The 25,141-nt window shown below is 36.7% G+C and overlaps 3 protein-coding genes across 11 annotated transcripts in view; 2 read left to right on the top strand and 1 right to left on the bottom strand.

The window, feature by feature from the left end:
* Nucleotides 1-19,926, top strand: part of BORA (BORA aurora kinase A activator) — a 34,353-nt gene extending 14,427 nt beyond the window's left edge. For 2 of the 7 annotated variants that reach the window (XM_051780467.1, XM_051780466.1), the window contains exons 12-13: nt 1,206-1,383; nt 2,229-4,058. In XM_051780467.1, the coding sequence (XP_051636427.1) occupies nt 1,206-1,383; nt 2,229-2,392 (342 nt within the window). In that variant the 3' untranslated portion in view covers nt 2,393-4,058. Of the gene's footprint in view, nt 1-1,205; nt 1,384-2,228; nt 4,059-4,295; nt 4,395-6,738; nt 6,898-8,241; nt 9,224-19,364; nt 19,397-19,432 lie in introns of those variants that run through there. The other 5 variants (XM_051780469.1, XM_051780471.1, XM_051780470.1 and 2 more) reach the window with 5 other exon arrangements.
* Nucleotides 4,183-25,004, bottom strand: DIS3 (DIS3 homolog, exosome endoribonuclease and 3'-5' exoribonuclease). 2 transcript variants are annotated; one of them, XM_051780410.1, is made up of 22 exons: nt 24,649-24,768; nt 23,737-23,878; nt 22,383-22,540; nt 21,474-21,667; nt 21,288-21,361; nt 20,041-20,208; nt 19,036-19,200; nt 18,014-18,127; nt 17,768-17,905; nt 16,456-16,602; nt 15,140-15,256; nt 14,203-14,304; nt 13,519-13,583; nt 13,338-13,422; nt 12,646-12,773; nt 12,121-12,207; nt 10,959-11,115; nt 9,233-9,447; nt 7,975-8,143; nt 7,386-7,544; nt 6,904-7,026; nt 4,183-4,707 (listed from the first exon to the last, which is right to left on the bottom strand). In XM_051780410.1, the coding sequence occupies exons 3-22, from the start codon at nt 22,433-22,435 to the stop codon at nt 4,618-4,620; spliced, it is 2,550 nt and encodes an 849-aa protein (XP_051636370.1). In that variant the 5' UTR covers nt 22,436-22,540; nt 23,737-23,878; nt 24,649-24,768; the 3' UTR covers nt 4,183-4,617. The 2 variants fall into 2 exon arrangements, with proteins under 2 accessions (XP_051636370.1, XP_051636369.1); XM_051780409.1 differs by lacking the exon at nt 23,737-23,878 and having other exon boundaries at nt 24,649-25,004.
* The window catches only part of PIBF1 (progesterone immunomodulatory binding factor 1), a 114,977-nt gene continuing 114,168 nt past the window's right edge, over nt 24,333-25,141 (top strand). For both annotated transcript variants that reach the window (XM_051780451.1, XM_051780450.1), the window contains exon 1: nt 24,333-24,663. The gene's annotated coding sequence lies outside the window, so the exon portion shown is untranslated. The remainder of the gene's footprint in view (nt 24,664-25,141) is intronic.

The following is a 25,141-nucleotide window of genomic DNA, read 5'->3' as shown; positions in this document are numbered from 1 at the left end:
CTGTTGTTCTTGCTGCTTTCTTTTATTGCTAAATTTCTAAATGTGTGCCTGTGGAGAAGGACATTTTTTGGGGAAAATCGTCCGCTGCTGATTTTCATAAACTCATTAGTAAGTTTCTTAGACCATACCTAGCATGCTGACTTGGTGGGGAACTTCCTGCTTGGGTACAGTACAAGTGCTTTGATTACCTATCTGAAAAAAACATTACAAAAGACAATACATATCTAGCAAGACTCCTAAACCAATAATATTGTGACTGATCGGAAGGAGTTCTGCTTCTTGTAGAGAATTGGAAGCAAGGCTGTTTTCCTTGGAGAAGAGAGCAAAGATCATCTCCTCTCACTTAGTAATTACGGTATTATGGTCTTACAAACTTAGTAGTTTATAGTCTGCGACTTAGTGGTGTTTACAGTGCTTGAAGGGCAGACAATACTGACCCGTAGTACCAAATTATAAAAAAATCCTCAAGTAGGCCCATTCAGCCCTGACTTCACTTCTGTATCTGACATGCTAATAGCCAACTCTCTGCCAAGGTGAAGTACAGACTGATGGTGTCTTACAGACCATTGACATCAAATTCTGAACTCTGCTCATTTAAGACTAGGATAAATGTGCCCTTACAAAATTAAAAGGAGATGGATATGTTATCTTTAACATCTAAAAATATTCATCTACTCTGAGGTCTTGCCCCAGTCACCCTGTTGGACGTGGATTAGATGTGTGAATGTACTTCCCAGAAACAATTGTATAGTATCAAACCTGACCTAGAGGGACTCACCAATGTTATGCAGCTTTCTTTTCCCACTATTAGTCTTTCAGTTGCTAGATCCTGACTAAGCCCAATTTTGCATTTCAGATTAGTATTTAAGTATGAAGGCATTAAGTACTTCATTCAACTCTCACAAGAGAGAGAACCTCCAGAGAATGGAAATAAAAAAGCACAGACATTGCTGGCAGAAAGAATAGAGTCTGGCTCATTCAGAGCATGTGAGCTCCGAAAGGAGGTGGTTTTTGCTGACAGCATGTTTCAAAGATCTGTGCAGAGAAAACGTATTATTTCATTTCTTTCTCATTTCAGAAGGGGAGAGACGGTACTTAAGGTACTTATTGTACTTGAAATTTGCAGATAGTAGGTTTGGATCTTATTTCTTGTGGAGAATTTCTGTGAAAATGGTTTTAAAATTAACTTTTCCTTATTGATCTAGGAGTGTTCTGTTTTAAGCCATAAGGACAATCAGTTGCTGAGAGCAAAATCTCCAGAGATGCAATCCTGTTTCCAAAAGGCAAAAACACATACTACAATATTTGGAAAAAATGCAACTTGCAACATTTCTGCTTGGAAACATAAAAATGAAAATCAAGGTCAGGGATTTCACAAAACTGGTATGTAGTTTTCTGATGGAGAATTTAAGTTGTGTTGTCTAATAAATTTTTATACATATGATCTCAGTTACCTGGATTATACCTAGCTTTTTGCTTTGTTAATGCAAATGTAATAAATTGTCTGTTATATATTAAGGGAGTTTTTAAACAATGTGGGATTTTTCAGGTCTTATGAACAAATTTACTGGTATTATTAAGTGATCCTTTTTTGAAAATTAAGGTGTCTAGAGTTAGTACAGAGAAGCAATACTTTTTTTTCAGAATTGTGTTCCTTCTGTGATTAGGGTAGATTCCATGAGGAGCCTTGTCTTGAATGTTTGGACATAGCTTCAACTTCCAGATGGGTGTTTTAGATAGATTGAGCAAACCTAGGATAACTTGCATAGGAACAAACGTAACTGCAAAACCAGCTACATTTTAAGATTTGTCCCTCCTAAAAGCATGAGGGACATTTTTTTTGTGGGGGAGAGAAAAAGGAAAGGAATATTAATTTTGATTTGGATTGCTTGTCCCCAGTCAGATTTATTGTGTGGCTTCATGAATACTAGCACTGGTACCAAGAGTGAGTCACTGAACAGAAATGAACTGCTGGGGGTGTGATGAGAGCAAACCCCAAAGTTTAGTTCTTTTAGTAATACAAAATAAGCTTTATGTCAAAAGCAGCTATTTAGCAGTTCTCTGAACAGCTTTTAGCTTGGTTTGACAGAAGGCTGCCTACCTGTCAGTTAGATTTACCATGTACTTGAGTGAAATGTATTATTGGTTATTTAAAATTAAATTGTAGTGTTGTTGCTTTAGTAATTGTATTAGTACTAACCTTGGAGCTGATCACCTGACTCCACCAGTGTCTCCTAAGAACACTTGTGTCCAAATTGATGCTCCAGTACACTTTGGAAGGAACCCAAGAAGGTGCACTAAGATTAATTGTCTCAGTACATCACTAAGAGAATGGTGCAGCCTTTCTTCTATCAAAGTAAACCATTACACTTTTACTTCTCTCTTATGTTGAATTCTCAGTATTCTTATGTTGCTTACAGAAATTACCAAAATATTTATATAAACCCTTAAAAATATAATTAACTTCTGCATGCCACTTATTTCAGAAAGTATTAATATAAACAAACCCTCAATGCTTTCAAGAAAATCATCAACGATTAAAGTAATGACTTGAGGAGGGTCTAGAATCCCAGAACTCCCTTTGTCTAATCAAATCAGATTTGGTTACATTTGATTGGATTTGTTTAAAAGAACCTTGTGGCATTTATAAATGTGAATGGGGAAAAAAAAATCCATGTGGTAATCTTCTAGTCCTAGTGACTAAGAGGGGAAGAAGAGATAAGGGAAATACTGAGATTTCCAAGCTCTGTTTACGTAGAGCTCTGGAGTAAATTTTTTGGGTTAATGAAAATCATAAGTCCGTTCTAATATGTATTCCAGGTGAAGTAGTCTGTCTTAGCAAGTATGTTCAGTCCCAGGGTGCTGGATGGCTGCTTTCTGTTCTATTCCACAACCCACAGAAAAGCTTGTACCAAAGTGATAGGTGGTGGCTGATGAGTAGCTATTGGCACACTAAGCCTGAAACCATTGGTCAGACCTAAATTTGAAGGCAAAAGACAGCATTTTTTTAAAACTCCTTCTGTGAGCAGAATTGCATGGCATTAAAATCAACATGTTAGACCTGAGACTTGCGTGTGTTGTTTGAATAGAACAGTTCTTGAAATATTTTCATTGACAATTCACCAGTGAAGGCTTTCTGAAAAACATACTTAAGAAAAAGGGAAGCTTCTATACACAGCACTTGGTTTTACTTCTCACATTGCAGAAATAAATATAAGAAAATTTACTTTAGTTTTCTAACCAGCAACCATGATGTGCATTATATTTACTTCTGTAGCACTTTAATCACTATTTCTGTAATGCATATTGGATTGACAGTAATTGAATCTAGCATCCTAAATTATCTATTTCATGATCTTCAACCAGTGCTCTACTAAAAGCTGGAAATACGCAGACTTGGTAACTTTTAGGGGATGATTTTGTTAAAAGTAGGAAATGAACAATATACTTCATTGTATATGAACTTATACAATAGAGCCTTCAAAATGTTCTTAGCTTTAGCTTGTAAGTTTTGTCACTCAAAAGCAGGACATAACTTGTCTAAGGTTTATAAGTTATGTATGACCTTGTGTCTTTTCTGTTTCTCATGACAGTTTTCTTTAGCAATAATCAATTGAAAGGAGGAATTTCAGATTTCTGGACTGTACACACGATTTATTTTTGCAACTATGATTACTAAAAATAGTACTGTTAATTTAACAAATTTAAGAAGCAAATTATCTTTTTCTGAACTGTTCTGCATTATATATGTAATTAGGAATGGGTTATATTTTTTAAATAATTTTTTGAATTTTTAATAATATGTTCAATGATTGGAGGCTTTTGAAGTATTCACAAATAAAAAATCTATCATTAAAATATTTAATTTCACCCTGTATTAGTACGTTCTTAAAGGTTAGGGAAAAGTAACAGCAGAAGTGTGTGAATGGGAGAAGTAATTAAGGATCCCCCCAAGTAAATTGCCTGTATTTTCTGTCCTGTTTTGTAGTCTTCAGTTAGATGGGAAATATTTATTTTATGAAAACATGCATATATTTTTTTATTGTGTTTTGTACAACAGATTTGGAGAAGAAACCTACTGTGCAAATTACCATGGAAATAACTTGACCATTCTGTTTCTGTAGTTGTTCTTAATGCATTGGTTGGCACACATTGCACAAAACGGTCATTGTTTACATTAAATTAATTTCAGTAGTTTTAATGAGAGTCCTTTAACATGTCTAATTGTAAATTGAGTAGAGGAACAGAATAAAGACATCTCTTTCATACCTGTGTTGTTCAATTACTTCTTTCAGTTTGGAGGTGCTAAAGATAATGCACTGAAGAGACAGACTTCTGTCAAGCTCTCTCAAGCTGTTAAAAAGAAACCCTACATTCATTCCTTCACTTTGCAGAAACATTTATTTTCACCCACAAGACAAAGGTGTAGATAATAGCTGGTTTTAAAAATACTGTTCTGCATACATAGTCATAAAAAAGTTGCTTAAAAAAATTTTTACAGATTATTAAAATACGTATTTAAAAAGTAAAAAAAACTAGTTTCTTGCATTTTGCCCATAGGGAAAAAATAAGTAAATGCAAATAATTGTGTGATTTCTTGTTAACTTTTATATTCAGCTATTTTTGTAGCTTCTTTTTCTTTTTCTCCGGTTCATTCTCACTGCTCGCCTCTGTAGATGGATTTGCAGACACATCCTTTCCTAGTATCTACAGTAAGGGAAAAAAAAAGAAGTCAAAACATTTTTGACTCAATTTTTTTCTATCCTGGTAAAACTTGAGTTTACTTGTACAAACTTTTACATACAGTGCATCAACGTCAGAACCTTTTGATTTAGAAAATCATCTGCTACAAGACAGTGTGGGGATCAGAACTGGGAAAAGATCAAATTTACAGACCAAGACTATAGACTGGACCCAGAGATGTGCTTCTCTCTGTGAGACAGTATTTAAGTGGCTGGAACCTTTGGATGGACACAAAGGGAATGATCACTGCGTGTGCATCTTATTCCTATATTCCTTTCTGACTGGAAAGGAAGACTAGTAACTGATATTTAGGATGACGGAGTATTTTGGATTAACCAGTACAGCCAATCGTGGATCAAGGGATAACCTCAAATTACAGCATTTATTTTGTTGTAGAGTAAGGACCTTCCCAGAAATTCGTACAAGTAGAATGGAAGAACAGGGGAAAAAACCCCAAACCATCAGCTTGTATGAGTCTTACTTTGTGTCTGTTTTAAAAGTGTGTCCCTTGGACTGGAGTCACAGCTGCAGGAATGTTCCTGAGTCATGCCCCTAGCAGTAGCTCTGTTGGTGAGCTTAGTTGGTGAGCACAAACAAGGAGCAGCTCAGAAAGTGGATGTACAACAGAATACAATGGTTCCTTTCTATTACAAATTTCATTATCTACTCTCAGTTTTTAAAATCACAAGGATTAGTTTCAACTCAGTCCAGTCTGAAGAGGATGAACAGATGGAGAGCAGCCCTACCAAGAAGGACTTCGGGGTGCTGGTGGATGAAAGGCTGGACATGAGCTGGCTATGTGTGCTTGCAACTCAGAAAGGCAGTTGTATCCTGGGCTGCATTGAAAGCAGAGTGGCCAGCAGGACAAGGGAGGTGATTTTGCCTCTCTACTCATCTCTGGTGAGACCCCATCTGGAGCACTGCATCCAGCTCTGGGGTGCCCACCACAGGGGGATGGAGCACCTCTCCTCTGAGGGAAGGCTGAGAGAATGGGGATTGTCCAGCTTGCAGAAGAGAAGGCTCCAGGTAGACCTCTGAGCAGCCTTCCAGTACCTGAAGGGAGACTACAAGAAGGCTGGAGAGGGACTTTTCACAAGAGCTTGTAGTGACAGAAGTGGGAAGGGTTTTAAGTGGGCAGGTTTAGATTAGCTATTAGGAACAAATTCTTTACTGTGAGAGTGATGAGACACTGGAACAGGTTTCCCGGAGAAGCTGTAAATGCCCCATCCCTGGAGGTGTTCAAGGCCAGGCTGGATGGGGCCTTTGAGCAACCTGGTCCATTGGAAGGTGTCCCTGCCCATGGCAAGGGGGTTGAAACTAGATGATCTTTAAGGTCCCTTCCAACCCAAACCATTCTATGGTTCAAGATAATAAAAGAGCTCAAAGATCAGAATATTTACATGCATTTGGAAACATGATTTCTCAAGGAAAAAAGAAATAATAATGTTTGACTGCATAAACAACAAGGAGCTCTTGCATATTTTGGGTTGTCTTTTTCCTCTATGATTAGGGCTACTCAATTACTGCAACCATATGTTTACAAAGAAAGTCACATGTAACTTTAAGTGCACAATCTTGTAATGTCTTGCAAAATACTTAACAGGCCTAAGGTGTGAGACCAAGTGAAAAGCCCAGTGTCCCAGATGCACTAATAAGCTGGAATTGAAAAGTCTTAAGCCAGAGGCAGTTACTAGGACATTACAGTTCTTACAACATTATCAAGAGAAAACTTTTATATTGTGGGAGTTGTAGGACAGAACTGCCATGACAGCCAGCAATTATACCGAGTTAACTTCTGAGCCACCCATCACACTGCAATTCACTGGAGCAAGAAGATCATACTGAGTTTTGGCAGATTTTCAAAGAGAGATTTGATTACAGAACAGTGAAATTCAAGATACTACTTCAGCAAATCATCACCTTTCCCATCAACGGAAATATCCCAATGGGCCCAGAACAGAAATTTAATTTAGACACCTCTATTCTTTTCAACAGCCAGTGAAAGCAGACCTCTGTTCTACCGAGAGTGGATATGAAGCAATCATCACAAGCTCCTGCTAAATTGTTTTTCTTTTCTTCTGGTTAAATTTCAATTTTACCACATGACAATTTTGTAACATTATTGAAGGGTAATATGGTTCTGTGAATTTTGTGCCTTACCTGCGGTTCTACCAAGACCATCCGCATTTTCTGATGTTGGATGTTGGAATCATCTAACGTAATGTTCACTTTAACTTTATCAAATACATGTAATGTTGTGTCTTCCACAGTAAGTGATGGTACCTGAAAGTTCATATTTTGTATAAATACTTGCAATGTCTTACGTTTTTATAGAAATAAATATTTTTGTAGGAAAATTCAATCTTACATGTAAATAAAAATGGTCACAAATTAGTGCCATAATATCTGGTACACATAATTAGATATCAACAGTATCACAGAAACCTGTTTGTCAGAACCTGTTTATTTAGACTTACAAATACTATAGCAGCACTACTACTATGGATTAATAAACTTGCATTTAGAAAAACCTCTTGTACCCTTCTAAATCCAACTACAATACATTTTAGTCATTCTGCTCAATTACCAAATAAAAAAATAAAGGTATTTAAGAGCAAACCTTAATAATAATAATAACACACCTCATTGTTGTAATCCAGTTTTGGTGTTGGTTTGTCTTTTTCTTCAAAGAAGACTGTTCCTTCTAACCCATACTTAGGGATCAGAACCACAATTGCATTTTTTCTTACAAATAATATATATGCATCTTCATTTACTACTCCCTTGGTTTTGAAGAATAACTGTAACAAAAGTAAAATACAGAAATAAGAAAAAAAAGCACTAGAACATTCTCTTCTGAATTACAGATATACTGCCTTAGAAAAATAAAACATTCAAATACCAATCTATACTTAATGAGAATTACACAGCATATATTGAAGACAGATTTAAAAAAAACCCATAAACCATTTATAACATTACTGTAGTATTAAGCATTCACCATATTTATAAAAAACACAAAACTAAAAGACCTCTTAAGATGCCATTATTCCGAATTTTTCAGAACAAGCAATGTAGCCTTTAAGCTTTTCCTCAAAGAAGCATCCCTCAGCCTTGATCACTTCTGCAGACCTACTTGGTTTTGCACTATAAAGTACCAGTGTTACCCCCTTGCTTTAAAATGAACGTGAATGTCCATGGTTAACCCTGTAACATCTCAGGACTACTTACCTGTGTATGGAATGCAACAGATGCTCTTTGTGCATATTGTGCCATTTTATGTCGGTAATTGAGATTTTTACACATATCTGCTAGTTTATGTTTATCTGTCAGTTCTGGGTAAGTACTGTCTGCTCCTATGGCCACTGCCAAAAGCCGATGCACTATAATATCAGCATACCTGCAGAGATGAGGTTAAACGATCAATGACATAGCAAAACATAGTTTTTGAAAATTAAAAAGTTTCTGAATATAAGTTTGGTTTTGTGAATCTTGCAGATCTAAAAGTCTTTGTAATAATGACAGTCTGATGGCAACTCCCTGAATCAATTCAAGATCACTCTCTTTGCTGACCAAAGATGCACTGCAGAGCCAGAATGAACTATACTGTTTTCTATATTGTATCAATAGAGTCTGTATTGTTGAATGCTTACAAAGAAGAAACAAAGTTTTATTTTTGGATTAAAGAATGTTTCACCATGGCATCTTAAACTAATCCCTCTCGCCTTTGCCATGAACTAGACAAATTTAGCGTAGAATAGTATTACAATGCCATTGATCTGCAAAACATAATCCCATTTGAACTTCTTAGTACATAACTTTTATTAGAACCTCAGCAAGGAACTTTTTAACACATCTAGTAGGAATTAAAATTACTATTTGGATGCTAGAAGTTCCCTAAATTATCCACATAAACGTGTAGGAATTTTAATCCGCATGTAAAGACATTTCACTTGAAATGTTTCTAAGGAGCAAAAGATGATAACAGTTATTTTCCTCAAAACTCTGATAATCCTTGGTTAGAATTAAAAAAACAACCTACTTTTTGAAGTATGATTTCATTACAAGGCAACAGCTACAAAAGCAAGTTTCCAATTAGCAGTGTTTGTAAAGTACAGTCTCCTCAAAATTTAGGCACAGCTTCCATCTAAAAAGTGACTAGGCAAACTCTGCCTCAGTCTCTGGTTGAGATTAATGCTAACTGACCCCAAAGTGCATTTCTATGACAGAGATCTGTATTAGGGATATATTTCTATTATTTTTATGGGTCTTTTAAAAAAATGTACTAAATCTTAAGAGTTGTGGACAATAAATTTGGGAGCTTACATGAAGATGGATCATGATCTAAGCCACTGCTGTTTCAACTGAAATCTAACACTGAACAGAAACAGTACTTTGTTTCAAACAGAGCACTACAATTTAAAATAGAATTTCTTCACAAATAAATCACTTCTTTTTGTTCTCTGAAACTTCTGTAAAATAAAAGTACCTTCTAATAGGTGAGGTAAAGTGGGTATAAATAGGTGAAGCTAAACCATAGTGATGAAAATCATTATCCATTCCAGAGCAGAAATAAACAGCTTGCATCATGCAACGAGTGGTCAAAATTCGCAACAGTGTATTTAGGTAGGGGAATGTAGGAGATTCAGCTTTGTCTAGTGATTCAGCTAAAGCCTTCGCTGAATCTGTCTTGATTTCCAAATTCTGAAATGAGAGAAGAAGAAATATAATAAAGGTCAGGTATTACTAGCAAATGTTAAGAGTATAAGCAGAAATGCAACAGCTACATCCATGGTAATCTTAGCAACTGGCACAGGTATCACACCTAATAACATAATGGAATGCAACTATTACAAAAATAAAAATCTACCCACGCGCAGGTCCCTCCCTCATTATTACTAGCGTTCTGTGCAAAAAATGAAATGTCATTAGCCTAGGAATTCAGAAAATACATCAATTCTCAATGAAAAAACACTGTATGCCAATATTACTAAGTTGCTTTTTCCCCCGAATAAATCAGAAGGAATATAATGCCCCCCATATTTATGCCACACAGAGATTTTCATCCAAGCACAAGGTAATTGACTTTGTTGTATTTCCTCCGCAAAATTATTATAAAAGTGATTTGTAAAACTAGTACTGTATGTCAATACTGTTTGCCAGTTTTCTCCGATAAAAATTTAGATAGTGTGAAAATACAGTGCATTTTAGATTTTCAGAAACACAAAGCAAGTTTCATCACAAGATCAGTTGAATGCTCTTTCCTTCATGTACACCACTGACAACAAAGTATGATCCAGCGATCAAATTATGCCTGTATTATGGTAAAATAACTGCATATTTAAAAAGTATAAATATAGCATATTAATACCTAATTGTGATGGTTGTGTCAAAAGTAGTGAAAAAAACTCTTTGGTTTATTTAAAAGAATGTTTATCTACGCACAGAAATTTACCTTTCCAAATAAAACAGCACTTTAAAAATAATTTTCAGAGCACAAATGAAATCATTATCATTATTCCAATTTTATGCCAGTGGAAAATTAAATGGGCTAGGTTTTGGCTTGTCTGTTAATCTCACACTGAGAGATTTTGGGAGTTTCTCTCTTGCCCTTAGGAAATCAGAAGAAATGGGTGAGGAAAGAGTTGAAGGGAAAGTAAATATGGATGCACATCAGAGTATCTACAAAGTTAAAAGTTTAGCTCGAATAAAAGATCCTGAAACTGAAAAAATAGGTTTTTTTGTTCAGACTTGTTTCAGGCTAAATAAACCTTTAGCTGATCTAAGGAGAGGATGGAAACTATAAACACAATTTCTTACTTCCTGACTTTGAGAGAAACATATTCGACTTGACTGACCAATTTTTAAGTACATCAATAATGTATATGATCCAAAGCCAAAAACTGGCTCAAAAATCACATGTGACTTGGAGAGGAGAAACATTCACAGCATACAAGTGTTACAATACAAGACTTTAGAGAGTGATTTACTTTCTTAACCTAAGAAAGGGTTTAAAAAACTCAAGAGTCTTCCTTTCATCTAGAGGTACAATTATCTTGCTACAAGTATCAGCACTTTCAAAGGGTAACTGATACACTTTCAAAATACTGCTTTCCAACCCTTACTCTTGGGTAAGTGGCCAACCAGAGAGAAAACATGGCTTTTCATAATGCTTTTCATAATGAATTCACTTAATTAACATGGTAAAAACTTGCCTTGGACTTCGCAGCCTTCACAAGGATGTCATAATTTGATGGGGGAGGAGCAGGATGTTTCCGGAGCAAGGCAAACTCTGGGAACTCATCGTAAATTTTTTGTGCTACAGAAATGTTGGCAAGCAACATGAACTCTTCAACCATGGAGTTTGTTTCTCTATCGTGATAAAATATTTTATATTGTTAGAAATGCATTAAATTATACATTTATTTTGAGTGCCTAATGAAGAAACATTTCACAATCCTAACAATATTTTATAATATTAACTAGTGGTTTTGATCATTTATACCCTTAGGCAAGCAATTCCAAGACTAAAAACATAACACTTATTAAGTTTCAAATAGAGTCAGAAAAAACCTGAAATACTCTAGAATATCAAATTAAAGAAAAATGCTCTTTAAAAGGCCTGAAAAGGCCAACAGATAAGCCTCTTGATTTCTTCCTAAGGGTACTGTTAAAATATTGCACATATGAAGTTTGAAAGCACCATTTTGCACACCATAAAGTTGTGACAGTATACAGAACCTAGTGTAGATTTTAGCACAGAAGCTAAGTAGTAGTATGCGAGACAGTATTTTATCTTCAGAAATGGAATCAATAGTTCTGTTACTAGAACTCCTCTGTAAAATTGTAGCACTGCGTTTGTGCCATAACTGCTCAGTTGTTCGTGAAGTTTCAGTAATCTTTAACTTCCAAGTTCTAATTTCTTTCCTTTGTTACTACCAGTAGAAAAGCACCACAGAGAAGCCAGTGGGATGTAGAGTTTGAAACTTAGTGCTCTGTTGAATCAGTAGTAAATACACCAGTTCATATATGAAGAATACAGTTCAAAACTTGCTAAACTAGTAGTGGAGTACAGGAATTCTCTTCCAAGGATCAGCTTGCTCAGTGAAGTTGTCGATGTCCCATCCCTGGAAATATTCAAGGCCAGGTTGGGTGGGGCCTTGAGCAACCTGGTCTAGTGGAAGGTGTCCCTGCCCATGCCAGGAGAGTTGGAACTAGATGATCTTTAAAGGTCTCTTCCAACCCAAATCATCCTCTCATTCTATGACCGTCCTGCACTATTATAGGAACTTTGTACACTATTAACTGAATGTTTCTACTTAAACATGTCTTTAAATCAATCCCTACCCTGAATTAACTAATAAATAAAATGCATACTTGAGCTCCTTAGTCTGCAGATCAATAGGATCATGAGTTTCACTGTCCATGTGGAAACGAACTTCTGGTGACGAAAGTGTTAAGGCTCTGGAAGACAGTAAGTAGTATTTATGAATTACAGTAAAGCAGACAGAGCAGCTGAGCTGCAAGCCTGTACACAACATCTATCATGAAACTATAATTTAAAATTAGCAGAAATTGTGCAATTAATGTTCAAATTTGCAGAAACTGTCATGCTGATACATACCATAGTAGCTCCTAAAATTTCAAATGCTACTCATCTGGTTATGTTTTTATAACGACTTTAAGAGATCTATATTGACTGATCTTGTGAAGAAAAAGTTAACATTTCAAGTTTATATTTTTGGGGAAATGAAGATAAGCATTTTTATGCAAATCAGAATGGGACAAATACTTCTCTTTTGTAAGATTTTTTCACTAGAAAAATGGATATAGGACCATCATACATTTTAACTACAGAAAAAAAAGCAGGGAAAAAGGTAATAGGTACACTGCTTGGTTTACCCATTCTCGATTCTTTTCTTCTTCAGAATTTTTGCTAATTTGTTTAGTCCACGAAGGCTGGTAGTAATCTCATCATTCATAGTTGCTGAATCAATTCTCATCTGTGCTTCAGCATATGTAAGAGAAGCCTTGAAGAGGTTAAAAAAGGAGAGACATCAAGACACATAATTGAATACATAGTTCTGTCTTGCAGGAAGCGCAGCTTCCTGTCAAAGTTGGTTCACAATAATATAAAGTTAAATGCCTGTCATCCTCAAAGAATAATGGACAAATGAGGACAGATCTATGCAAGATATTAAGAAATACCATGCATTTTATTGTTTTTTATGCTGATCACAGATGTATTTTATACATCAGAGATCTAATTTTCAGAAAGGTATTAAACATCTACAGTATTTAACTGAATCTACAGTATTTAACTAAAAATATAACTAGCTGGTATATATCAACCATGTCCTATATATATCATATACCAAGTAACCATACACATAAACACTGCAGCATTAGAGGCTTAAGAGGGCAGAATATAATATTTTCTTAATTTTTAGGATTCCACCATAATTTTGTAAGTCTAAGAAAATATAAATCAAGAAGCAGAAAGAAAACTTATATTATCAAGTTTGTTGATCATTGTTTTTATAATACAGCTTTCAGCTTTTTTTCAGAAGTGTAATAATATTTATGTGACTAACCTTGGAATTAATAATACTCTTTGTAAATCTGGTTTTTAGAATTTCAGCCTTGTGGTTCATCTCCCAAATACATGAAAATGCAAGTCTAAAAGAGGGAGAAGGAGAGGAAAATCTGTTAAAATCCATACAAAAACATGGGTGGTTTCTTGTCAGGATCAAATTATGGATCATATGCATATACCTGTCCACATTAGATCTCAGGGAGCATAAGTTGGAACTAAGTAGCTCTGGAACCATATCAATCCTCTGCAAAGTAAAGAATAAAAATCATAAGTAGTTAAAAGTATGTATTTTAACTTAACTGATTTTTAATATACTGAAAGCTTAGAGGTAATAACGACTTTTTTTTTTCTATGAAAGCTCAGATTTCTGAAAGAAAAGTATGCTACATTAAGGAAATTCATTCCAAGATCCATTTAAATTATTTTTTTTTTAGTAACTGTTATTTCTGAAAAAATATTGTGGTCTGTAAGAAATAAGATAAACAGGACCAAGTTTACAGTGTTAACGAATGCAAATCATAGGAAACACCAGAGATTTAGCTATTATGAAAAAAAACCCCACAATGGAAAAGGCAAAACCAGGCCAATTCTGCAATTGCAGATTAGTATTAAAACAGTATTCCAGTTTCAGAGCCGCACGTCAATAATGCTTCAAACAGGAGTTGAAAGGGATATTCTCCAGATAATGGATTTTAAAAGATAAAATGGGAAAAAAAAGTCTTGGACAAATTAAGTGCAGCCTGAAGGAGTCTGCTTTCTTTTTCCTTAATTCAGAGAGAATGTGTCTACTCCCAAGAAGTAAAAGGGGAAAGCAATGAAAATCCAACCACTTAATAGCACCAAAAGCTGTAGAAAACAATTACTTTTTCACACAGATATACTGTTGTTCCTCTTTTTACTGACTCCTCATCCAAAGCATTTCCTGGGCGAATGAAATGACTGACATCTGCAATATGTACACCGACCTGGAAAACAAGCAGCACATTATGCATCTCATGAAACAGAAAGAGTTCTCAAAGAAACTTTCTCAAGTTTTTATTTACAACCCAACTTATCCATTGCCAGTTCCCTTCAGCAGCTCCTGTATTTACAAATAGGAATAGTTAAATCCTATCATACAGATATTAGAAAGGGAATAGTTGCAGCAATTATACATAATAAGACATGTGTACGTTTAGGGGGAAGTTATATTCATTACCAATGCAACTCCTCTTTGCCTGGGGGCTCAAATAACCTCTTTCATTTTCTTCAAGGCTCACTACAAAGTTCTTACTTTCCATTTTGGCACACCCTGCTATTACAATTCTGAATTCCAAAAGGAAGACAATCTGACTAAATTAGATATAAGAGGGTAGAGAGCTGGTGTTAAGCCTGTAGCTTTTTAATGCCTTTTTTTTTAATAAAATAATCATACCATAGGCATTATAGCAGTATCTTAGCTTTTTTTTTTTTTCTGACAGTTCCTTATTCTAATAAGGATAAATATCCTTGTTTATAATACTTACTTAAAGCAGTAAATACATTTTATGTTAATTTCCCATGACATACAAGGATAAACCAGGGTGAATTTAGAAGACATTAAATTCCCACACTGATATAATGAAAATCAACTCCCTTTCTTTATTGCAATCTTGCAGCTGTGCAAACATCACTACTTTATTATAACAGATCTGGAGCTTGGCTCATGTCATATACTATTCTATAGTCATGTCATATATTATTCTATTCTATTACCACTACTGCGCTGTTTGTAAAATAAAGGAACAAGTAAATAAGTAAATGATTGGCTTGATACAATACCTCTATATTTCCATTTTCTATTTCTCTGCAATGTAATGCATCATCAATATCCGTACAGCCAGGAGGATCAACACTACAAACATTCAGATGCCTTAAGTCCTCCCTGTGTTTCATATCCTGAAATTTAAAATAAACAAAAAACTGTTTTCAAGAACACCTTCCATATCAGAGTAAAAACAATTATTTGAGAAAGGCACATTACATAAGATTTTCCCAAGCAAGCATTTTCAAAATGCTTTTGTTTTGTTTTTCTTTAGTACAAGATTAAAACAGATATGCATAAATTACAATGATAGAAAAAATAAGACAGAAGATTATCAAGTAATAATTTGTTTGTTTGTTTTACAGCAATCAGGAAGAGGAACAGAACCATAATCTTGTTATGATCTTAGAATTAGCAGGACCAGGAAACAAGATCTTTTGAAGTGAAATTTTGATTCATGTCCAGATGGATGACTTGTTTAGGATATGACTGCTCTCAACTCTGGCTTTCTAAGGCTTAGATGTCTAGACAGTTGAAAGGAACTGCACACTTTGGAAGCATCTACCTCTGTACAATGGCTGTAAAAAGGTCTCAAGTATCTAAGACTAGGCAACTGACTTATAGTGAGCTAATTTACACGAAGATCCCTCCTTCTGTTTCCATTAAAAAAAAGAGAAGTAGGTAATAAATTATAATAAAAGTAGCCCACCTCCAAGACATTAAAATGCACACACAAAAACACTCAGCCCAGCCCAAATCAAAAACTATGCTCAAATTGTCCCCCGATGACATTTTCCCATAAATTCTAAAGCAACCATTTCCCATATTTAAGCTACTGGGGCAAACCTGAAATTCACTAACTGCATTTAAACAGAAATTTTCCTTCCAGAATTGCTTCTTTCTCTAATTACTGTATGATAGCAGAAATACATTTAAGTCTCCACACCTCAGATTATTTTGTCTGTGAAACAGGCTGCCACATTTGGTTACAAAGCTATTTTGCAAGATGAAAAACTCTTAGGGATGATTGTATAATTATTTGAATTGCAGCCTCCCATTTGCAAAAACATTCTTTTATCTTTTTATTCTTTAATGAAACCTGTAATACGTTTTTGTCTTAAAATGTTTATCCTCAGCAAACACAGTTTTAGCCAAAACCCAAAAACTTGCAGAGGTCTTGTTTCCATAGGAAATCCAGCTGAAAGTTCAACCTAAGACAAAACAGTCCTGGACAACATTTCTCCTATTTCTGGTGCATTGGAATATCCAAAAATGTCAGTCTGCTTTGAAACAGAAGGCACAGTAATTATTACAGTAATTTTCAAATAATTACCTCTTCTGTAATGCTCCATGGCATTTTTGGTAGGAAACTAAGAACAGCCTGGGAAAAAGCCTGATGCGGGACATCATGTTCAAGTAGAAGAACTTCTGTCTCTGTCTCTTTATCTCCAGCACTTCCCAAATTCTTTACAAAATGACCCTGAGAAACAATATACATACACACACATGCATACATCAAGTGATACCATTTGCCCAAAAATAAGTATTTGAGAACATTATCCCTTAGGTTACTCATATATTAAACTACCCAGTAGGGGCAATCTTTTTTCTTTAGTTAACTTACTCATCTTTAAGAGAGAAATTTCATTTTAAACATTTATTTGATTCAGTAAGTTTGCACTGTGTACATCCCCCTCTTTTCCTCGAATGGCACTAAATTCTACATAGTTAAGGCAGAAAAAATTGTAAACGTGAATTCTTTTTTGCAGGAAGGAAAAGCCGTTGCTGAATAAGCAGCAAAACTAATAAACTCTAATTTCTCTATGGGTTTGCATTGTGTCACACTTTATTCCTCACTTCTGTCATCCCCTGCAGTAATGCTTTGTCTTAATGCTTCTTCCATATATTCCATGTGCCTTTCATTTCTCTAAACTTGCATGAGTCACCTGTGTGCTCATTCTTAAAAGCTATGCATTCCTACACAAGCCACTGGAAGCCTCTTCAAAACCTAGCTAGTGTTCAACACAAATTGGCACTGGTGTCTTTAGTTTCTCATACAGCCTCGTATTTATTTACACTCAACTTCTAAGAAGTTAATTACCTGTAACTCAGTCCTACTGGCACTTCGATTGAATTTGGCCTATGTGTTAAATATCTGCCAGAACAGTGATCCGTATGCGTGAATGAGCAAAATCAGAGCAAAAGATTCATATTTCTAGGAACCCAGACTAAAACAATCCCAGAATTATAGAATATGCTGAGCTGGGAGGGACCTGGAAGGATCTTCAAGTCCAGCTCTCAGCCCTGCACAGGACAACCCCAAGAGTCACACCACATGCAAGGTGGTCCATGGTTAGTCCATATAAAGTATCTTAAGTAGCACATATATGTTTACTGCAGAACTGCACGAGTAAGCTTTCAAAGCATGATAATCCATACCTGTTTTTTGGGGGGAAGAGCAAACTACATCAATTAAGGACTTCCTTAATTTGCACCATCGAATGGCATTCGAATAACTTAAAATCCATGTCAACGCTGTTTGCAGCTGCTCAGTGTTGCAGATAACAAACATTTTAATAACTAACATTTTAATAACACATAAAAATCAGATAGCTAAAAGTTCAAAAGAAAATGCTTAAACTTACATTAGGATACCTGGAATTCCTGGGCCAACCATCAATAGCAACAATTATTCTTTGTCCTTCCAATGTTTCTGCTTGTCTGGTTTCTATTCGAATGCGAGGAATTCTGCGATCAGCTGGTGTAAACAAATGGCGCCTTGCCTATTAACAGCCAGAAAAAACAACAATTAATTCCCAATTAAAGACAAAACCCAAAAACCTATACCTCCAGGTGTATTTCTGGATTTATTAACTGGATTATTTCTTTACCTCTTTGATCTGCGATTTGGAAAGCATGCCACAATATGGTCGCCAGTTTCGTTTTATGATGCCCACTACTTTTCCTGTAGGTCTCAGCATGTCCTTGTTAACAGCAGTCTTCAGCTGGTAGGACATAAAGATTAAAAATACAAAACTGTTTAAACTCATGTAAACATGTTTGACTACAGCACATACCTCAAACCTTGGTAGTAACATTTTATGTCTCATTATAATGCCATAAATTCTATTATAACCTTATAAACAGAACTATGCCTCCCTGTGCTTTGCATAACTTTTAGCATTTTCAGTAAGTGACACAACTTCTTAGTTGTGGAGTGAGTAGAGATAGTGGGACAAGACAGTATTTCTTTCCAGTCTTTTTCTGCTGTTCTTCATTTTTCTGAAATTATGTTCATTAAAAAAACCCAGACAAATAACAATCTCCATCTTATTTTACAACCTATTTTAATCTTCAGGAGTCCTTTTATGCTGCTTGAAAATTCGCCAGTAATTCTCAACATGATCATTAAAAAAAAATTCCCATGACATTCAACTGAAGGATCATTTTTAAAGGAATGATCTTCTAGGTCAGGACATACGTGTGTGGACTGCATGCACATTAATTGCAATTACTGTAGAAAGCTGAGGAATATTTTACAAGTGGTTCCAAATGTACTCCCTATAAAAGGTAACTGTCAATGTAATACAACACCTGCTCCTATGCTAGCAAATCCTGATCTGCACATTGGTATACAGATTTACATTATTTCCTGACTACCACTCAATAACTTTCGGATTTATTAAGCTTAATAAAGTAATGTGGGAATTTCTAACTGAGATTAATTAAAAAGTATCTATTCTATACATGATCATCTATTTAACACAATTGTATAACTACAAATTAAGTTTTATAATTTCTGTATTCACAGCCTATACAAAGTATGGATAAATCTAAAGCCTAACACTGTCAGGTACTGCAGATTGAATTTCTCTCTTAACATAACAGTTAAGTAAAATTATTCATTTCATACAATGTTTTCTTTCTCCTCTTCATTTTCTATGTCATCTTCATTCTGGCCTTCATCTTGCAAGACCACTGAGGATGGTGCTACCCATTCATTTTTTGCTAACAGCTCCACGGCGACAATATCTTCATGAACAGCTCGGTTTAAATGTTTCAGTCCCTGAACAATTATCTGGATTTTTAGAAAACAAAATGAAAATGCAAATATTCATGATGATAAACACAAAACACCCAAATCAAAGCAGTGTAACAGAAGAGTAAACACGTATAACAGGCTCTGCACTCCAAAGAACATTATAAAGCATGTTTGTGACTCATTTTTTTTCCTCTGTCTAGGTTTCTTAGAGTACTGATGATCTTATTTCAGGATTCCAATTCCTTTTATAAAAAAATGTTTTTGGCAGGCTTGGGGACTCCACATACTACTGGGAAAAAGGAATAAATTTGCAACCACAAATAGGGAGAGAGGAGACAACTGCCACTGCTTGGAAACAGTGTCTGTACAACTGTATCAACTGAGAATTCAGCAGGGAGACAGATGGGTTGACTGCTGGGCAGGAAAAAGCCATCCCCTCCTCACCAAGCATGAAAATAAGAGGGGAAATAAAGCAAGAGAACCCCACAAGGCCTTATGACAGTTTTTTCTGAAAATCCTACCACACACTTGTTCCTTTGTCTTTCACCATATATTTCAAACTGATTTTAAAAACTGTTGAGTCAATTGAAAAACTATTAACAACCAAGACTCAGTTTTATTTTACCAATTACTTTATCAAACTCTAATTTTAAACACATTATTCTTTTTTTCACAAAGAGCACAGTCAGCATTTCAGTAGTCTATATCCATACAAAGAACAAATGAAAATGTCAGCAAAAACACTGAAAAAAACAAGAAGAGGAAAAACTACTAAAATGCTCCATTTTAACACACGTCACCATGAAAGAATTAAATTTTAAGTCATTACTGAGGCTAGTTAAAGTTCACAGCACAAAGATAAAATGAAAAATTCACCTCTCTGTTTTCTTCAGCATCTCCATGAACCCAAACAGTAGCTTCAAGATAATTCTCTCTGCTCGCCCTAAAAGTTCCTTGGAGGTAAATACCAGATTTTATTCCTTGCTGCAATTTGCTAAGAGGAATATGTTCTGGGAATATTATTTTTCCACTTTCTATTTCTTTCTTTAGGAAAAAAGGAGAAGAAATTTTCAGTATTTTATATTCATGATTATTTCCAAACTGAGCTCAGGAACATGACACTCAAGCTGACAAACTCCAAAATTGTAACTATGTGCAGGTAGGAATAAGCACAGTAATAAAAAACTACTACTAAGCAGTATTTTTTCTAATAAAGCACCAAAAGTAAAAAAACCATAAAAACATGACAATTCCAGGAACTCTTGTTTTCCTGTTTGCCTGCAGTTACTTAAAATGATACTGCATGAGTGGCATACACTTTTCATTTGGCTATACTGACTAAACATACACTTAACAAAAAAATACTAGTACAGTACTACATAGTGAAGAGTATGGCACAGAGGGTATACACTGTAAGCAATATGAAACATTATGAAAATACATTACTGTGACTAAGCTTTGGAGAACCCGAATGATCTACAGTTAGCTGCTGAGAAGATATCTGAGCCTTCCACTTTCTTCCTACTCTTACATGTTAAAGCTCTGTTCTGTTAGAACTATGATGAAATGAACTTTCCCATTTTTTGTAGTTAGTGTTCAGCTCTATAAGTTTGTGTGTGAAAATATAAGTCTTGATTCTGACAAACACAAAGCACAAGGAAACAGAAGAGGATGTAGCTCATCTTTGAACTGCAGACTGCATTTATGCCAACTTAACTGATCACCACACGAAAATACTTTTGATCAATAAGTTAACAAACTTTCAAGTACACACAAGCCAAAATCTAAGTAGTCAGCAACATATTTTGTTTTCATTTTGTTTCAATTATTTCTCATATTTATACACTTTATTTAAACCAACTGTTATTATTCTCATCGTCTCAAAAGTTGCCTAAAGCAACTGGTTTTTTGCAAATAACAAGACACCTACTAACAGGCATATAAGCAGCACTAAAAATGGCTGCAATGTTTCCTTTTTACTTTTCAGTTGACAAAAAGTTAAATTGCCAAAATGGGAATAAAGTCCAGAGACCTCATATTCTAAATGGATGCTAATAGCCTGACATACAGTATCCAATATTATTCTGATTAATTTATTTTATAAAAAGAAAATAAAAACATACCCCTTCATCAGATACACAAGCAAGACGATCTACAAGCTCAGGATTAGCTGTCAAGCTTTTTATATACTCCTCACCTACAAAAGCACACACATAAATATTTATGTGAGAGATGCACAGGATTTAGGTATGAAGAGACTGCACAGTTTATCTGAACAATAAATTAAACATACATACTATTTCACTTACATGTATAAGCAGTTATCCCTTCCTCTAAAGCCTTCTCTTTATTAGTTCTGTCATTTGTTAAAAAGATAACTTGAATCTTCTCCTCATCCTCTATTTTCTTCAAGTGTTCATTGTACCAGTTTACTGCTACCCGAATGGCTCTGTCATTGCGGTCATTAGAAGTTTCTCCTCGCTTTTGCTCTATGTACGTTTCCCTAAATAAATTTAAAAAAAAAAAGGCAGGGTGTGACAAAACAAAAAAAATCCCAACATGTATCTCCACTCAGAAAAATTTTCCAGACAAACAAAATCAAGGCTGTGAGGCCAAAAGAATCATTACTGTACCCATTTTAAAGTATGTGTAACGCTTCTTAGGCCACTGAAGGGCCAGGTAAAGGAAAATAGGAAGGAAGTGTTAATTTCTAATACAACCTTCTCAGAGACAATTGAAGAGGATTGCATTCAAGATGTTAGAACTGTGGATTCGAGATTCCTAAAACTACGATACTGCAGTATTGGAAATTAATTGTGAGCACAGATAAATGCAAATTCATTGCATCTTCATTTCTTAGAGCTTTCTGTCACTAACTTACTAACAGATTTTTGAATTCTGCTACAGACTGAGCTGACAATAAAGCATTGGAATATGCTTAAAAGGAAATGGAAAATCAGTATTCTATTGCTCAAGATAACAGTGCTATCTATACAGTTTATTCAGTATTCCAATCCTCCTTTCATAACATATATACTAATTATAAACAGAAAAGTTCCTGGAACATGCAACTATTTCCCAACAGGATTCTTTAGAAGTACGCAGTTCTATGCACGCCAGTCTAATTTTTCTTCCTAGTCCACATGTTCCAGTTTTGTTTCCCACTTTTTTTTACCAGACATCAGCACAACTTTGTTATACCCTATTCCACACCTTACCTATGATGCTCATTGGTGAAAGAATAGAAATGTTTTTCAGGGTTTTGAATCATGTCCCTAATTCGCTTGTATACTGGTGCACTCCGATTCCTGACTTCTTGTAAGACTGTCTGTAGCACAATGACATTCTTAATAACAGGATCTTCAAGGACGTCAATCTGAGGAACAAAATGGAAATTAATCAAAATTGCTGTTTAATTGTATCCAATAACAGGACTTAAAATATTTGTTTGGTTAATACATAAGAAGCTAACAGGAATAATGAGTGGCACTCCTTCTGTCTTCTTCTCTCACTACTGGGAAACTGAACAGTGTATTAAGTTGCTTCCTCCTGCTCATGGGAAAAAAAAAATCAAGTAGGATTTTCCATATTCTCCATGACCTGAATTTTCCTGGAGTAAAGAGAAGGACTTATTCTGACTTCCAACAAATTCATCCCCAACATATGCAAGTCTCCAAACAAATGTAAGGACAATTGTACACTAGAAATTTTATTTACATAAAATGGGTCCCTGTAAATTGTAATCTTAGTAAACAAAATACAACTATGCACAAGCTGACAGTAATCGGCCATAATTTGCAGGCTGTATGGCATATGCCTTTGTGAGCAATGCAAGCCATAAAATAGCACCTGAGCACTGTTACACAGTTGACAGGACATGCCTGGACGTGCACGTGTAGGCTTAAGTTCTCCAAAAATAATCCCATTGTTGCACTGCAATTTTAATTTGCACAGAGTCAAACCAATTGGAATTCTGTTAGCTGCTCTTGTCTTTTAAAAGATGTTTTTCTTTTTTAAGGAAATTTGTTAAAAATTTGTCAGCACTTTTCTTTGCTAACTCCTGACAGTCATGGTCTGCAAAGATCCACACCAAGGATCCAAGCAAGCTGTCAGCATAAAAGGATGAGAGCTCCACTTGCTAGGTTTGTGGTAAGGAACTGTGCAAACCCACCTGCAGAATGAGAAAGCAATAAGGTTCTAGAAGGTATAGCTAAAAGAATCAAAAGCAATGCCAGACCAAGCTTCCCTGACCTTGATGTTTAGATGACCTGAAAGATTTAGAGCCATGTTCATTAGGGAAGAAATCCATTATTATTCTACGTACAAGCTGAAGTACCAGGCCAAGCCTTACTTTTGAACACCTGTTTCAGTTGCTAGGCAAATCCTTTCCCTACTGTTACCAAGACTTCCTAATCCCCACTTCTCAAGTTTGTGGCAGCATACCCTGGCACATTCTCAGAGTGCTCCACAGGATGCACATACAAACTTTACCAATAGACAACAAGAAGTCCACGTGTAACAGGCTGAAAACACCCTTTGATATGCTGTTTTGGGAAGAAAATCCTTACTTACAACTTTTGGGATGTAAAACTGCTAAAATACAAAAGTGTTGTGCCCCTCTTCTGAGTACTCCATGTCAGGATTCATTAATTACTTCCAGTCTCCAATGTCTGCTCAGGGCTATTCTACCTTCTACACAGGTATTCAAAAGCAACTAAAAAAAAAATTAAATGTCAATCTTAGGATTCCTGTGTCTCCCAGGCAGTCTAGTGTCTGCACTGCTCAGACTCAAACCTTTGCACAACTACTGACGGGCTACAGAGTAAAGTTTCTCCCACTGCTTCCAGACTTGCACATGGGATGATTTTGTGACCTCTATTTATTACACGAAATCAACATCACAGTATAGAGAACACAAACCTACATTCTGAAAAACAGAAGAGGCATTTAGGGAAAATTCTGGTTGAGAAGAAAATTCAGTGACCACAAGAAGATCCCAATCACTGTTTCAGAGTCTACCGACTCTCTCTGACTGACTTTTTCCATACCCACATCAGATCACAACGAGCAAAATAAACAAATGTTGTTGTTTACTCCTACCGTTCACAAAAAAAGGCAGAAAAAAACCCAAGTAAGTAAAAAACCCCAAACCCCCGGAGCTAGAGCTGGTGATGCTGTAGCCCTCTGCTGAGGAGCTGACAAGGAAGGAACGGACTGGCCAGCCAGGGATCAAGTAGCCACAGGGAACAATGGGAGGAGCCAAGCCCACAGCGCGCCGCCAGACACCGGAAGCCCACGCGTAACGGGCGCGGGATAATTCACCCACACACGGATTTAACCAAGGCCAGAGCAGGAAGGGCTTGAGGCTCCACATGGAGCACGGCCGGGCCCAGACGGAGGCGGCGGCGGGCCCTTCCCGCGACCCGGGCCTGTCGCTCCGCTGAGGCGGTCGCCCATCTCATCGCTCCCTGCCGGAGCCCTCACCTGGTGCAGGAGGAGGTTGGTGTCGGGCAGGAGGAAGTGCGGCCCGGGGCAGAGGCTGCTGCTGGCGCCGCTGGGACGCGCCTCCAGCCCGGGCGCGCTGGCGGCGCCGGTGGCGGGGGGGCAGAGGCGGCACGCGGCGGCGCCGCACGCGATGTCCTCGCGCAGGTAGTGCTCGCGCACCACCTTCACCACCGCGCCCGCCCGCGTGCGCTTCACAAACGTCCGCGAGGTCAGCATGGCGCGCGCGGGCCGCGGGAGCGGGCAGGGAAGCGCCGGGAGGCGGGAACGGCGCGGGAGCGGCGCCCCCGTCGCCGCGGTGATGTCGTGCAGCCGCCCCGCCCCCGCCGCGCTGAGGGGAGGCGGAAGCGCGCGCGCGCGCGTGTTACCGCAGCCGCCGGTGGTCGGGGTGTGCGGGGGCTGCCCCGGGGACCCGCCGGGCTGGGTCAGCGCCCCCCGCAGTTACCGCTCTGCAGCTCGGGGCATTCGGTGGGCA

This window comes from Manacus candei, unplaced genomic scaffold, assembly GCF_025592945.1.
Source record: "Manacus candei isolate 608988 ecotype Guabito, Panama unplaced genomic scaffold, ASM2559294v1 h1tg000014l, whole genome shotgun sequence".
NCBI lineage: Eukaryota > Metazoa > Chordata > Aves > Passeriformes > Pipridae > Manacus > Manacus candei.
The sequence above is the reverse complement of the archived record's forward strand: the minus strand, read 5'-3'. Positions and strand labels throughout refer to the sequence as shown.

Coding starts and splice junctions, on each gene's coding strand:
- DIS3 (XM_051780409.1), bottom strand. CDS start 24,885: ATGCTGACCTCGCGGACGTTTGTGAAGCGCACGCGGGCGGGCGCGGTG. Junction 22,541..24,648: donor CCAACCTCCTCCTGCACCAG/GTGAGGGCTCCG, acceptor TTTGTTCCTCAG/ATTGACGTCCTTGAAGATCC. Junction 12,208..12,645: donor AAGAAAAGAATCGAGAATGG/GTAAACCAAGCA, acceptor ACTGTCTTCCAG/AGCCTTAACACTTTCGTCAC.